Source organism: Echinops telfairi, unplaced genomic scaffold (genome assembly GCF_000313985.2).
Source record: "Echinops telfairi isolate 266 unplaced genomic scaffold, ASM31398v2 ScPeMD7_7467;HRSCAF=8505_1, whole genome shotgun sequence".
Lineage (NCBI taxonomy): Eukaryota > Metazoa > Chordata > Mammalia > Afrosoricida > Tenrecidae > Echinops > Echinops telfairi.
The window spans coordinates 28715341-28730874 of NW_022111368.1; the positions used below are offsets into that span (position 1 = coordinate 28715341).

The 15534-nt window shown below is 60.3% G+C and overlaps 1 protein-coding gene across 2 annotated transcripts; it reads right to left on the minus strand.

Annotated features, from left to right (window-relative positions):
* Positions 1 to 6: 6 nt before the first annotated feature.
* PROM2 (prominin 2) lies at positions 7 to 13824 on the minus strand. Of its 2 annotated transcripts, XM_004704474.2 has the most exons (24): positions 13481 to 13824; positions 12753 to 12802; positions 12128 to 12330; positions 11907 to 12027; positions 11547 to 11610; positions 11231 to 11320; positions 10769 to 10968; positions 10313 to 10387; positions 9490 to 9553; positions 9032 to 9191; positions 8551 to 8703; positions 7468 to 7591; positions 6757 to 6848; positions 6550 to 6634; positions 5040 to 5186; positions 4168 to 4239; positions 3159 to 3251; positions 2787 to 2840; positions 2332 to 2412; positions 2070 to 2138; positions 1280 to 1369; positions 1012 to 1118; positions 574 to 648; positions 7 to 434 (listed from the first exon to the last, which is right to left on the minus strand). In XM_004704474.2, the coding sequence occupies exons 1-23, from the start codon at positions 13722 to 13724 to the stop codon at positions 585 to 587; spliced, it is 2502 nt and encodes an 833-aa protein (XP_004704531.1). In that variant the 5' UTR covers positions 13725 to 13824; the 3' UTR covers positions 7 to 434; positions 574 to 584. The 2 variants fall into 2 exon arrangements, with proteins under 2 accessions (XP_004704531.1, XP_045139879.1); XM_045283944.1 differs by lacking the exons at positions 12753 to 12802; positions 13481 to 13824 and having other exon boundaries at positions 574 to 698; positions 12128 to 12265.
* Positions 13825 to 15534: the final 1710 nt, after the last annotated feature.

The window sequence follows — 15534 nt, forward strand, 5'->3', positions numbered from 1 at the left end:
GGGGCAGGTGGGGAGACAACTTATAAAGACTAGGTTGCACAGGGCTTGGAGAGGAGCAGGGGCGGCATGGGCCAGCGGAAGGGACAAAGGTTGATGAACCAGGCTGAACTGGGTGTCTTCCGCCCAAAGGCCTGGGGAAGGCGTCCTTGGAAACAGGTTCTGCCTGGCTGGCTATACTGCCGCAAAGGGAAGTGAGGACAAACAACCTGTTGGCTTAGTTTCTGAGCATGAATAGAGGGCGGGGGCAGGAGTAGAAAGGGGGGGATAGGGACCAGGGGAAATCGGAGGAGAACAATCCCTGCAGGGGTCAGGGGCAGTCTGGGCTCTGGGGGGCTGCAGAAACCTCCAGGGTTAGGCTGAGTCAAGGGGCAGGTAGTCCCAGGGCCATCGCTGTGGTTAGCAAACATCCCTGCTGCAGGTTACCAAGGGAGCCCCTTGGGGAGGGAAAGAGAGAGCAGAGGGTGGGCCTGTCAGGTGGGCAGCTTGACTGGCCCACCCCACAGGCCCTGCCAAGTCCCCACATTCCCACGCAGCCCCTTCCCTCCTCGGGGTGAAGGGCAAGTGTACACTCACCGTGGCACGAGCTACAACTTCAGGGAGGTGACTCGGGGAATGTGGAAGAGCTGGGTCTCCTCTGAGCTGGTGGAACTGTGGCATCCGCAGAAAGAGAGTGAGGCCCCAGCCACAGGCCCTCAGCCCTGGACACAGGGACAAAGCCCAGAGCCCCGATTTTCCTTCCTGAGAAGTCCTCTGGGGGCTAAGAAGGGGTCCAAGAAGCTATGCCTGAGGTGGGAGGTGGTGGTGGGGGGACATGTATTGCAGTGAGAAGGCTACGGGGCAACTTTTTGACCCCGGAGCTCCTTGAAGCATGTGGCTCTTTAAGACTTAACCATGAACACCTTCTGCCTGGGCGGAGTCAGGAGTGGGTTGGGCTGCGGGCTGGGGCCTGGCAGCTGGAAGGACTCTGTCCTGAGCCTCAACTGCCCACAAGGATCCTGATCGCCCCCTCACCTGAGACGTTTCCGGATGGGGCGGAAGTACTTGGCGGTCTTGACAGCAAAGATGATGCTCGGGATCAGGAAGAAGGTGCACCAAGCCAGGCAGAACCAGAAGGCATTCTGGGACAAGGGCCAGGGTCAGCCCCCACGGGCTGGAAAGGAATGCCTTCCCACCCTCTCATCCCTGCTTCCTGCACTTGGTCCAGGAAGGGCCTGAAGAACAGGGCCCTGCTTGCCTCATGGCCTGCTCCCAGGGCCCTGGTCACCCAACAGACACTTACCCAGGGGGCCGTAATCATGTCACACAGAATCACACGGCCATTGTCCATGGCTCCGGATAGGGGCTGGCAGGTGGCGATATGCTGAGTCACCTGTGGTGTCAACACAAGGCAGGTACATGCAGAGACACACAGGTCACAGGTGTACCCCATACTCAGAGGGAAGCCCCTGTTAGGGCTGGAGTACACCTAGACATGGGAACATAGAGCAGGTTCACGTAGAGACACTGGGCCACAGGCGCCCAGAGTGATGGGGACAGAGGCTCACTGCCCCACTCCTGTCCTGTTTATCTCATCTACCAACCTGCAGGCCCCACCCTGTGCTTAGGGAAGGCTCTGCTTGGAGAGCAATGTGCATGCACATGTATGCACAGATGTGTCATGTGCACACACACACACACACACACACACACGCACGCGCACACACACACACACTGAGCAAGAACCCCAGCAGATCCGGTGTCGGTGCCCAAGAAGGGTCAGATCTGAGGGCTAGGTTGGCTTCAGACAAGCTGGACCAGGGAACCAGCATGGGAAGTGGTATGGGGCATGGCGAGGGCAGAGTGTTCTAGAGAGCCACGCCCGGCCAGCTCACATTCAAGGCGCACAGAGGGCAGCAACAGACACTGGGCAGGCAGAGGGTTCCGAAGCCAGGCTGGGGTGTTTGGGTTGCTGCTGAAGGCCTGGAGCAATCCCAAGGAGGTGTGGGAAGCAAGAGAGGGCAGGCCTGGTGTCACTGGAGGTAGGTGATGGGTGGTGGATCAGAAGACAGGCAGGGTTTGATCCCACTCACCTCCTTTCGCACCCAGTTCACGTACTGGGAGAAGTAGTTCACCTCCCGGCTCAGGTAGCAATCACTCTCCTGCAGGAGAGAAAGAGGCCTGGCCTGTCAGGGGCCCAGCACCCCACACTGCCTTTCCCCACCCCCACACACCATGCTGGCATGACCAGGCTAGGCCTAATGGCTTTGCTGGGAGCCACCGGGAGAGAGCCAGTCCCATAGTGACGAGCTCCAGCTCGGAGCCCACCCACCCTTCTCACCCTTGCCCACTCACATTCCTCAGGATACGGGTGGCCCAGGCTGGAAGTTCCCCTTTCAAGTAAGTGGCCTTTTCCAGAACGTCGGAAGTCTCTGCCTGGTGGGTGGGGAGGCAAGGGTTCGATTTCAGGCCCTGCTCAGTCTAGGAACAGCCAGTCACCCCTTCCTTCATCCTTCCACTCGCTAGCTCCTAGCTCACCACGGAGCACAGAGCATGCTCACTTTAAGGAGGAGGGGGGGGGGACAAGGATGCAAGGCCCTGAGGACACAGAGATCAAAGGTGGTGGTCTTCAAGGATCTGCACACCCTCCCCCATCTTTTGCCCATGACCACCCTCAACGTCCGGTGGGGCTGGGCAGAGCAGACGAAGTCCTTGGTAGACCTTCCTCCGCTGCCGCTTCTGCTGCCCATGTGGCAGAGACCAGGCCCACCTCCTCCCACCCAACGCGCGTCCCCGCCCTCGGCGGCCACCTGGAGATGTGGGGCGGAGGACATCAGAGCTATGACACTGTAGTTGAGCTCAGCCTGCAGAGAGAGCCTGTGGTTAGAGGGAGGGACGGAGGGAGGGGAAGGTTCTCGGCTGCCTGCTTCCTCTCTTGCAGACCTCCAGGTCTCTCCCCCCAAACCAACGACAAGAAAACAAACCCATGGCTTTGGAGCCCAACCATGGTGACCCTGTGTGTGACCGAGTGGAAATGCCCCCCGGGGGTTTCTGGGCTGTGATCTTTTGTGGCAGTGGATCCACCAGGCCTTACTGATGCGCCACTGCTGGGTGGCTCTGGGTCAGTAGTGAGCAGGGACCATTGGCACCCCACCCCTGGGCTCCCTGAACCCCAAGCTTACCACAAGAGCCTGCTGGGGGAAGGCAACCTCCTTATGGAGGCGTCTGAGCGCTCGGGCTTCATCCTGCAGCTGCAGCTGCAGGGCCGCGTCACTCTGGGGTGGGGGTGGGGGGGATGGAGATCAGAGTGGCACCCTGACCAGGGGACCCTTTACAAGCCTTTCCCGAACCTGGGCTCACAGGCAGAAAGCGGAGGCAGCTCCAGGGCCTGGTCGGAGGGTTCGGAAACCCACGGCCAAGTCCCAGCCCTGGGCTGCCGGAGCTGCTGACACTGCGCATGCGCCTTGGCCAACCAAAGGGGGCTGCAGTGGTGGGCTGCGGTCATCCAGTGATATGTCTTAGGGGCACAGTTTTAAACTCCAAATATTCATAAATACAAAAGGCGACTTTTTTCTTTTTTCTTTCCTGGTAGCATTTCAGCTCTCTGGAGCCACTGTCATGCTATCTGATCCACTGCTCTGTCCTCACAGCGCCTGTATCAGTGCCGGCTGCCATGGCAGCGGACAGTGAGAAGGACCTCGTCTGGTGGGGTGAGGGCAGAGGTGACCTTGTCTGGGCCACCCAGCCCTGGGCACTTCAAAAAGTGCCACTTTTTAAAAGGCCAGCAGGTCTCAAGCAATTCCAACTCCCGGTATCTCCATGTGGGCCGGAGTGTAACCGTGCCCACAGTTTCCAGCAGCTGGATTTCCAGCCATTTGACCACCACGCCTTTCTTTCTCGGTGCTTCGGCTCCTCGGTGGACTCCAACCACCAGCCTTCCAGTTACCCGTGGGGCACATTGACCCTCTCCCGGCTCTACCGTACAGATGAGGACACTGAGTCCCCCAGGTGGTTGAGTGACTTGCCCAAGGCCACCCACCCTGCACAACAGCAGCCCCAGGTGGTTGGTCACCCTTGCCCTCTTGCCCTATACCAGCACCCCCAGCACCCCTCCCCCACACACACACACTGGCCTCGCTGTGACTCCTGCCCCCCCCAGGGGGGTGTGGGGGGGTTTCAGCTCCCTCTCACCTGGGCCTGGGCCACGGCTTCCAGCTCCTGGGCCAGCTTCGCCATGTCTGTTTTCACCACCGGCTTCTGGGTCTGGGGGCAGACAGGTGAGCCTGAGCTGGGGGTGGGGGTGGGGGAGTGGAGGCCGAGCCCCAGGCCTCACCTCCACCTACCCGCAAAAGTCCAGAGAACCCCAACAAATTAGCCAAGCCTACTGGGACACATCAGTTCAGGTAAAGAGATCAGCCCCGTTTCCATTGTGTGTAGTAAATAAATAAAAGAAGGAAGAGGTTTTGCTTTGCTCAGGGGCCATTGGGTGCAGGACACTTTGGAGAGGGATATCAATAATGGTCGTACAGCACAAAGAGGATAATCAATGGTGCTGACTTCTACATGGAGAAGTGGTTGGATTAGAGAATGTTTTGTTGTGTATATGTTTGCCAAAATTAAAAGAGAAAAAATTACAGTAATGACAGTAAGTATGGGGGAAAAGAAATGTTCTACAATTGATTGTGGTAAAGATTGTACAACTCTTTTGATATGGTTGAACCATTGAATTGTATGATATGTGGATGGACGGAAGTGCCAATGAAACTGTTTTTTAAAGGAGGGTGGGGGTGGGGAAACCCCCTCTGGTGTAACTCCATGAGGAGAGAGGTGGCTTTCCCCCAGCCTTTTCAAATCAGTGGGTTCAGGACCACACTGTGGGGTAAGGAGCACAGTCATTCTTGCTAGACCTCCATAATGGCACTAGGTCACTGCCCACAGGAAGTGGCCTGAGGACTGAAATGGGGAGTCCCGGGGCCACGCATGGGGGCATGGAGGAAGGCCCAAGGCACCAGCACCTCTGTGGGTCCCTCTGTTCCACCTGGGGTGGGGTGGCCACTGCTGACCTGAGTGAGAAAGGCTGGGTAGTTGATCTTCTCGAACCCGCTGTCCTGCAGGGCCTCCAGGTCCCGGCGGGCGGCGGGGCTCAGCACGTCCAGGTCCTGCACATCCACCGTGAGGCTCTGCATGTCCTCCTCCAGCTTGGTGATGTACTGCGGGAGACAGGGCAGTCACGAGAGTTGCTCCCCACTGGTGAAGGTCAGCAGGCCTCAGGGCCCTCCCTACAGATATCCAGGGTCCCCCACTACCGCACCCCAGCTCCACATAGACTCCCAGCAGGCCTGCTTCCTTCCTGTGCCCCAAAACCCAGCTCTTTTGGGATGCCTATCCAATGGCTAAGTCAGCTTCCCGGGCCCTCTCTCACACCCCCGTGCATTCGGGGCGTCACGGCACCCACGGCTCTGAACTCGCCGCATGCCTCTGTGTGCTTGCTGACGGCAGTCAGTCGGCTCCGTGCCGCAGGCCCCTCTGCCTGTTCTCTGCCAGACCTTCAGCACCTGTGACCTAGCCATACATGGCCGCGCACATCTGCTGAATGTGGGAAAGGACGACTCACATGGTCAGGGCAAACCATGGAGGTCCTGGGCATTTCCCGATCACTGGAGAAGACTTGGGGGTCATGAAACTCAACCCCCAGGGTTTGAAGCCCTAGCGGGGTCGTGGTTACAAGTTGGGCTGCTAACCCCAAGGTGAGCAGTTCGAAACCACAGTAACTCCTCAGGAGAAAGAGACATGGCTCTACCTGGGATGTGCTTGGAAAAGGGGAGGTCCTGGTAACTCCAGGTACCTCCTGCTGCCACCCTCACTTGGGAGTGGGGAGGAAAGGCAGCAAGTACCTGGTGGCTTAGTGGGTGACCGGCTGGACTGCTAACTGCAAGGTCAGCTGTTCAAACCTACCAGCCAGTCCAAAGGGGAAAGATGAGGCTTCTGACTCCCATAAAGCTAGTCTCAGAAACCCACTAGGAGTTGGGAACGACTCAATCAAGTAAGTTCCGTGTCTTCTTCCGTCTGGCCAACAGCCACACATTTCTCCAAGTTCTGGGAGAGCCCAAAGGCTCAGAGAACAGGTCCCAGAGTCAGGCTGGCTGGGGTAGAAGCCAGCTCCTACCACCGGCAGACGGACTGAATGAGTTCAGCAAGGCGCCTGTAGAGAGCCCTCTGCAAAGGGGACCCAGCTTCATCACCTCCCCATCACTGCCACACCCTCCTGCCACCCCACTCCGCACTGGGGTGCTGTTGTCAGCTGGGACACACACACATACACTCATCACTGCCACCATCCTCTCCTGCCACCATTTCAGCTGGGGCTCTGTGCTCAGAGCTGGTCCCCCACCCGCCCACCCCTGAACCTTCTCTGGGCTCCTAAGCTTTGGCTGGGACCTCTACCCTTGAGAGGCCACCTCAATCGGAACAGGAAGATGTCTTGGATTCATGGTGCCAAGCCTCCTTAGCAGTAGGATCAGAGGATGGGGTTTCTGCAGAAGGGCCCCCACAGCCCCCAGAAGTGTCCCCTACCTGGCTAATGTCCAGATGCTTCTCTAGGTCATAGGAATCATTGAGCCGCAGGACGCTCCAGAGAGCGGCCCCTTCTTTGCACTCCCTGAGGAAGGCAGGGGCAGGGGAGTGATGGGCAAGGGGCTGCCACCACCCTGGCTGCCTGCCCACCTCTGCTCCTTCCCCCTGCCCCCTCCCCTCACACCCCAGCCCAGGCTGCCCACTCACTGGTAGGCCCTGAGAATGCTGATGTTCCTCCTCAGGCCAAGAAGGTGAGTCAGGTTCATGGACGGGGGCAGGTTCCCCGGGGTGTCTACAAACTGGTGGCAGGCAGGAAGAGATGGGCTGGAGCAGGTAGAGGTGAGGCTGCCCGGCATTGCAGAGACCAGGGGTGGGAAAAAGCCCAGGACAGCAGCCCTAACCTGGCCTCTAACTCAAATGACCTCTGGGCTCTAACTCATTGCAAGGAATCTTCACACACCTATCTAGGAGAGGAGCCAGTGTGACCTTCAAATCCAGGTCTGCATCTTGGCTCTCCTGTGGAAGGACTGAGGGTGCCGTGGTCTCAAGCTCAGAGTTGGGAGAAGAGGGCGTCAGGTTTGAGGCCAGACCCTCAGAGTATGCCCCACAGCATCTCTGCAGCCCCCCACTCCTGGGCTCTCTCCACATCCCCACTTCTAGCTCCTGGAGGCTTTTCTCTCTCGGACTCTTCATGCCTGCCTCTATCCTCATTCGAGGTGCCCTGGTAGGCTGCCAATTGAAAGATTCAAAACCACCAGCCCCTCCAAGGGAGAAAGAAGAGGCTTTCTACTCCCATAAAGAGTTACAGTCTTGGAAACCCACAGGGGCAGCTCTACCCTGTCTTGTAGGGTCGCTGTGAGCAGGACCTACTCAATTGCAGGGGGTTTGGTTTGGGCCCTTGGGGCAGGGCAGGCTCACCTCATACAGCTCCCCGCTCTCCCAGCTGCTGCACACCAGCGTCTGCACGTTGCCACCCACCAGGAAGGTGGCGAAGACAAGGAGGATGAGGGGTGCCGCAAAGAGGAAGCTGAAGCCCACACCCCTGGGGGAAATAAAAGGACAGGAGGCTGCCCACCTCAATCCCTCCTGTTGCCTGTGCCTGCCTGGCCCTGGAAGCCCAAAGGAGAGGGTACCATCTTGCCCAATGAGCCAGGACTGTCCACCTGTGGGCCTAGCCCTCAACAGGGCTCCACCCCTCTAGACTTTACACCACCCAAGCATAGCAGAGGCCTGCCTGGGCCAGAAGCAGGGCAAGCACCTGGTGGGGGACCTGGGGCTGGGTACCACTGGCCTATAGCACTCCTTTGTGGGATGAGCACGGCCCCATGCCAGGGTTGGAGGCCTTGTGCATGAAGCATGGGCTGCCTTTCAACCCCTACTTCCACTGCGGCACCAGCACCTTGTGCAGTGAGCAGTCGCACAAGTGGAATGGGGCAGCCCTGGCCTGAGCGACCCTCAGGTGCAGGAAGGGTAACAGATTCCACCCCAGCTGCTGTCTCCTGTGGATGGTGCGTGGTGGAATCTGGGAGAAGCAGGATTCCCAGGCTGTGCCTGGGCTCGATGAGGATGAGGGCCTACTAGCCAGTGCAGCCAGACCGCTATGGAAGAAGGATGTGGTCCTTATGTACCATAGTGGTTATGCATGGGGCTGCTAACTGCAAGGTCAGCAGTTAGAAACTACCAGCTGCATCCAGGGAAAGAGATGAGGCTTTCTACTCCCATAACGAGTGACAGGCTCAGAAACACACAGGGGCAGTTTGACCCTGTCTTGTAGGGTCACAGTGAGTCAGGATAGATAGAATGGCAGCAAGTGGTTTAAAGAAAGATACAGAGGGGGCATGGACGCCCAGATGGACAGGTGATCTTCTTGGGGTCCTCCAGTGAGCTGGTTTACAAGCCAGCGCCAAGTCCAGTCTCTGACTCCCAGGACACTATTTCTATAGCCACACCAGGAGCTGGCCTAGGGAAGAGAGCCTTCCCCTCCCCGCAGCCCTTTCTTACATCATGAGGAAGCGGGCTCCAGCCTCGCCCTTGGCCTCCGAGTGGCTGGGGTCCTCCCTGGCAGACAGGCCCCAGATGCCCAGGCAGAGGCCCAGCAGGTTACAGACCACCACAAGCAGGACCATGGAGCATAGCACACAGCCCACGATCCACCTGTCGCAAAGAGGGTGGGTGTCAGAGAGAAGGCAGGCACTGGGTGGGCTGGTGAGAGACACACAGGGGGTGTGCGGTCAGCAAGTGGCCACTGGCCCCAGCACTGGGGCTTTGAAAGGGCAGATATGCCACACATATGAGACCCACTGCTTCTAGGAGGCTCCCCAGGCTGGGCCCTAAGGGTACATAGCCAGCAGGGGCCAGGAGTCCTCCAAGAGTCTTGGCTAACTGGAGGCAGAGGCTCAGGACCACAAGAGCTCTTGGGGCCTGGAATTGAGGCCTAGAAACTTGGCTGCCCCGTAGCCCCCACCCCTGGGCTCCCAGGTACCTGTATCTCTCGTATCGCTGCACCTCCTGCAGGTAGGGGCGGCTCCTCCGCTCCACATCCTCCAGAGTCTGGCTCCAGTGGGAGGCCGTGTCCCAGCCTGGGAACTCCTGGGCCAGCGTCCTCACGCCCTGGGGGTCCTGAGCCACTGTCTCTTTTATTTCTGCCCAAAGAAGCAATCGTATTTATGGGGTGGGGAGGGGCCCCAGGGCCCCCAGGGCCCAGGGAGGAGAGGGGCAGGTGGGAAGAACATCCAGGGTTGACAGGAAAGGTCCACTCTAGGGAGGCGGAGGGGCTCAGCCAACAAGGGCAACCTTCACCTCCCCCAGCCCAGATACTCGGTGGGACAAGAGTCCCCAGCCAGTACTCTGAGAACCCCAGGGGAAGCCCCGAGCCCCTCCTCCCCACACAGGGCCTCCTTGCAGGGCGGCGAAGGGGCAGCACGCTGGGCAGGGCCTCACCTTTGACTACCTGGGCCGTCTGCAGGGCAGCCAGGAGCGGGAGGGTGTTGAAGGTGTTGTTATCCTGAGGGAACCAAGCTAAGCTGTGCCTCCCACCCTCCACCCCGGTCCCCCAGCTCAGAGGATCCTGAAGCCACCAGGCCCAGAGGGAGGTACACCTTCTTCAGGGCTCCCAACTCAAAGAACAGGCAGACAACCCCCCAAAACCAAACACCTACAGACCCCCACTTCCTATCCATCAGCACCTGCTGTCTAGACCACTGCAGATGTCTGTCCATTACACACCCCACTGCTAGGCCACCCTCCTGACACCCAGCTCCCGTCACAGCCCACACTGCTCAGGACCCTTTGAAGGCTCCTCCCACAGGAGGTCCTACATCCCTGGGTGGCATTTATGAGTGTCTAGATCCCCTTCCAGCCCCACCCCACCCCCCACCCCCACCCCACTCTCTCCTCTTCAAGCCTTAGGCTCTAGCCACCCAGCCCAGCTGACTCACCATTTTCCCCACACTAGATGCTGACTCACACCGCCCACCCCGCTCCCCACCCGCCGCACAGCCCGCTGACCACTCCCCAGGGCTCTGCCTGAGCGCTCGCTTACCTTCGAGGCTCCCAGGCCCTCCCTTCAGGGCTCTGGCTTCAAACTCCTCTTGGCTGCCTACCTCCCCACCAGCCTGTGTGCTGACGTGAGGGTGTGAGGGTAGGCGGCAGGTGCCTCCAGCCCCAGTGGTAGGTGAGGCTCTGCTTGGATCCACATCTTAAAAGTGAGACTGGAAACAGGGGCCTCTCTCGTGTGAGGGGGGACGGGGACACGGGTGCTTACCTCCTGGACCATGCTGGAGAAGTTGGCCTCAGGGACACCCTTTAGTCGATGCAGGACCTTGTCCACAGGGGGCACCTGCAATGGAGTGTGTTGACAAAGTCCACACGGTGGCCTGAAAGGGACCCCTAGAGAAGGTTGAATGGACGGGGGCCTCTGCACCCTCAAAACCCTATGGGTAAAATGAATTTCACCTCAGTCCCGACTTCCCTGGGTGGCAGCAGGAACGCAGGAGTGTGTGAGTGTGTGTGTGTGTGTGTGTGTGTGTGTGTGTGTGTGTGTAGAGCTCAGGGCACAGGGCTTGTGACCCGCTGCCAGAATACCTGTTGTGAACTCTAGGTGGGTGGGGACAGGGGAGGGTTGAGAAGGGGTCCGTCTTGGGGACAGATGCCCAGGGGTCCTGGGCCACAGCAGAGCAACCCCTCTCAGCCCCCAGAGGCCTCCGGGCTGGGCCTGCACCTGTGTGAAGTCAGCCCCCAGCTCCAAGGCACGGGCCCTGCTCTCGGCCCCAGAGCAGCCCTGGCAGCCAGGGCTCTGCAGCAGCATCTGGAGGTACCCCCGGCGCTCTGCCAGCTGGGGCTCCAGCTGCTCCTGGCCCTTCTGCAGCCCCCAGGAGGTGGCGTTCAGGACTTGTAGGTGGTGCACAGTGACCTGCAGGGCTGAGAGACCCGCATCCTGAATGAACAGCCACAGCCACCCCACCCTCCAGCAAAGGGACAGGTGGTCACAAAGCTGCTTTCGCTGTTGTAAGGGAAACTGCCCCAGGACAGGCTAGGCCAGGATGTGGGCTGGGATGCCACAGGTGCTTGGGATAATGTGGATGGAAAGTCCTAGGTGGGGCTGGCTCAGGGTGGGGCCTACCCCCCAGGAGGACGCCTGCTTGGCCCACACCCATGCTTGGGGGGCGGCGGTTGGGCTCACCCTGGCCTAAGCTGAGCACGGAGGCCAGCGCCGGATACACGGTGCTCCTGAGCTGGGTGTGGATGGTGTTCCCGATTCTCACGCCCACGTCTGACAAGCACAGGGGTTTGCCATCTGTAGAGCCGGCCCTCCAGGAATCGAAGGGGCTGCCCCATGTGCCCTACCCCACCCCCAAGGTGGGCACCGGGTGTCACCACCCTGCAGCACAAGCCCAGCCCCGTCGAGCCCAGCCCCTGCTCTGCGAGGGCCTTCCCAGGGGGAGTCAGGGCGAGGGAGTGGGGGTCTCCCAAGGCAGCCCCTGAGCCATGAGTCTCACCATCGAGTTCCTGCAAGACTCGCTCCTGGGGCAGGGAGAACTGTTGCGACACTGCCTGCAGCTCCTGCAAACAGTGGGCGTCAGGCCACCTCCCCGACACCCCACAGCCCGCACGCTACCCAAGAGGGTAAGGGTGCTCCAAGCCCAGCCCCGGCGTTTGCTCATGACAGGGACTAGCCACCAGATGGCAGTCAGCAGCGGCGCGGAGGAAGAGCCCCCCCCACCCCCACCCCCCACCCCCACCCCCCGCCGCCCTGCCAATTTGCAGAGGCTTAGGACTAGAGGACCCTTCCTCACTCTGTCCTGCCTGGGCCTGGTGCTCCGGGGCTGAGTTGGGTGTGGAGGTTTAAAGGGGCTCACCTGGGGGACATCAGAGACCAGGCCCTGGAGGCTGCGCAGCGTCTCAGGCACGGCCTCAAGGCTGGGACGCGTCTCCTCGTGCACACGCTGGTTGGTGACAAAGGCACAGACCAGGCCGATGCTGCAGGGACACGGGGGGTGGGTGGGTGGGGGCTCGTCGGGTGCCAGGACTTCCTTAGGCCACGCCCCCGGCCCTCCCCCCGCCCTGGGCCGTCCCTCACAGCAGCACGAGGGTGATCAACAGCAGGAAGGCCATGAGGGTGCCTCGCTCACAGGCCATCGCCTTGTGCTCTGTCTTCAGGCGGCCGCCACAGCGCCGGCGGCAGCGGCAACAGCAGAAGCAGAGCCCAGTGATGGGCACGCCCAGAAGGTAGAGGGCCGCTACCACGGCGCACACCAAGTAGCCAGCCTGGTACCGCACCACCTGGGCAGACGGCAAAGAGGGACCCATTGCCCCACCTCCACTCGGCAGGGAGAGGGGCAAGGGGTGGGCAGAAGTGCAGGGCGGGCAAATTCGACCAAAACCCCTCACAGGAGCTGAACTGGCCCTGACTGTTCATGACCATCTTACGTTAGAAGAAGGTGAAGTTCGGGGACACGAGGAACTCATTGCTAACCCCGCTGCCAGTAAGTGACAAGAGTGCTGGTTTGAACCCAGGCCTGCCAACAGCGACACTCCCGGGAAAGGGGAGAGATGGTAGCCTGGGACACCCCTCACCCCACGCCCCACCCTGGCAGATACCCAACCAAGTGGGCTGGGCTGATCCAAGAAGCCTTTGCTAAGGACCCCCTGCAGCCTCGCCCTGGAATCCCCGCCAAGGCAATCTACCCCACTCCCCGGCTTACCTCATCTACCTTCCAGGAGGCCGAATCGTTCAGCAGGGCCTTTACCAACTCTATGGGAGAGAACCAAGCTGGGGGCTCAGAGCCCTGCCCCTGGGTCCAAACCACCTCCACCCCCCCTGCCCTGCGGCCCTCACCACTGCGGGGCCAGGGAGGCCTCCACCCACACCTGGCACCCTCAGGGAACAGTGTCCTATGGTCCTGGAGCCCAGGCCACAGAAACTGCTAGGGCCAGGGGCTGGGAGAGGCCAGGTAGACCTACAGCTAGGCCCAACAGCAGGGTAGCCACCAGCCTGCACCCAGGTTGGGCAGGGGGTGCTGATCCAGTAGCCCTTGCACCCAAGTGGGTAGGTGACTGGGAAGGGGAGGGATCCTGCAGCCCCTACCGGTCCTTCCAACCCTCAGCACCCTAGACGCAGAGATTGTCATAGCCAGGTCTTTGGGAACGTCTAGTACAAGGGCCTCCACTTTGCAGACAGGGAAACTGAGGCATACGAGGGAAAGGGTTTTGCCCAAGGTCACACAAGAGGGTCGCCAGGCACCGCCTCAGACACAAGGGGACTTCTGGTTAGGAAACTGAGGGCAAGCAGCTGCTAGACACCCTGGCGGGCAGGTGGTCCCTGACAGGGTGAGTGCACCCCACAGTGGAGGGGAAAGAAGGAAGCCAACTGGGGCCCCAGTACCTCCCGGAGGCTCTGGAGCTGCGGGTGGAGGAGAAAGAGCGCACTCACCGGCCGGAAAGGGGTTGAGCTGCACCACGGAGAGGAAGCTGCGCACTGTGCCATAGAGCGAGTCCAAGGGCCCAGGCGCGCGGACACGAGGGGCCAGCCATCGGGACCTGGACGCCGGGGAGAACGCCAGGCGCTCCACGGAGCCTAGGGACTCGCAGTCCGAGGCCCAGGCCCCTGTCAGCCTCAGGGGCAGCCCCAGGCTCAGGCCCAGCAGGGCCGTCAGGACGCCCCAAGCTTGCGCCATGGGGTCGGGCGGCTGGGTGGGCAACTGGGTAGGCAGGAGCGGGCTGGCTCAGGAGGCCGAAGGTGCAGGAGCAGCACCGGGCAGGGCTTGCATCCTTCACTAGCCTTCCTCCCTCGGTCCCCCAGCTCTCAAACCGGCCCGACAGGTTTGGGCTCTGGAGCTACCTGTGTGTCCGCCCCACCTGCCTGGAGCGCTGGAAGGGCAGGGGCGGAGGCAGGCGGTAGGGGGCTGGGCCTGGGCGGGGGAGGGACCCGCGGAAGGGACCCGCCCTCCCTTTCTGGGACCCGCCCTCCCTTCCTGGGATGGGAGTCTTCCCCAGACCGGCTCCCAGGATTTCCCTGGGGAAATCTGGCTACCTGCTAGATGGGAGAGGTGACACCGAGGCTCCGGAGTACCTAGGGTGGCTCCGATTTAGAAAATGATGCCAAAGCCTAACAGTCCAGCCCCGCAAGGCAGCCACCTCCTAAAGCTCTTAGCCAAGGAGTGGCTAGGCTCATCCCCTGCCCATACCCAGAACGGGGCTTGCCTTCCCGGTTTCCTGGGGCGCAGGGGAAAGGGTTGTCTCACTGCCTACTGCTTGGCCAATCTGGGCAGAGATGAACCCAGACTTCCCCCTCTTCTAGGCTGCGCCCTAAGGCAAGATCCTTGGGGGGGAGTGGGGGGCGGGTCCCACAAAGTATGCCCTTGGCCCAGCAGTCTAGTTGTCACCGGATGGGAGAGAAAGCAGTGAGAGTATGCCCAGAGATGTGTCAGCACAGGTCCCTGTCTGTTCTGTAAACTGCTGGCCGCCCAGTGCTCAGAAAGACACCTGCTGATGAACAGGCCCTCAGCAAGTCTTGCTGGAGGACGGACGGACAGATGGCAGATGTTTCTGGGAGCATTATTTGCGGTACCCTAATGAGTCCTGCCTTCCAACACTCAGAGGTGGGGAACAGCCTCTCACAGGGCACACGGGACATGGTCATTAAAGATGGTGATGTGGAAAGGACTCTTCTGATCTGAAAGATACTCACAGTGTATTCATCAGTGCAAGCAGCTTATTACTGAACAGAATGTGGAGCGAAGGCCCCAACCTGCCTGTCTCTTGGTGGAATCGTTTCCCCGCGTTTGTCTGTACAGTACTTCGTAATGTCTGTGCAATAAATAAACGCGCTGCTTGTCTTTGAAAACAGCTAGAAGCTGGTGAGATTTCCCCCCGCAAAGTAGGAGCCCCAAAGGGCAGATGGAGAGAGGGGTGGAGTTAGTTGCTCCTGGGACCCGCCCACCCCCAAGTTCAGCAGCGCTTTGAGAGGTGGTGAGCGGCATACAAAGGTTGGGCCCCTCCTGGTGGGATCAGGGTAAAGAAGAGATTTGTGTTTGGGTCAGAGCTGGAGCCCTGTCATTGCCCCTGCCGGAGGCACAAGAACACACAATCACTGAAGGTTCTAGCTCAATGACGGGGTTCAGACAGGAAATGGGACCTCATCAAAGGGTGACTCAGAGATGAGGATCAGGCTGCGGTGAGGGAGGCTGGGGGAGGCAACCCTGGCAACCCAGGCCCAGGGGAACAGGCTGCAGACCCCATGGGGTCTCTCCCCAGCATGGACCCTGGAGGCCCACCTCCAGGAGGCCCCTGACCCCTGGGTACTGTGAAGGTGCTAAAAAGCACAATGCTGGCTGTATTCACCACACCCTGAACCCCATGCCCTCCCCTCTTGACTCATCCCCCAGCCTGGCATCTGTGCCAGAGGAGATACCTGGTCCCCTCTGGAGGCTGCTGTCAGGAAGGGCTGGTATCTCCAGGGCCTACCTTCTCCTCTTCTGTCCCGCC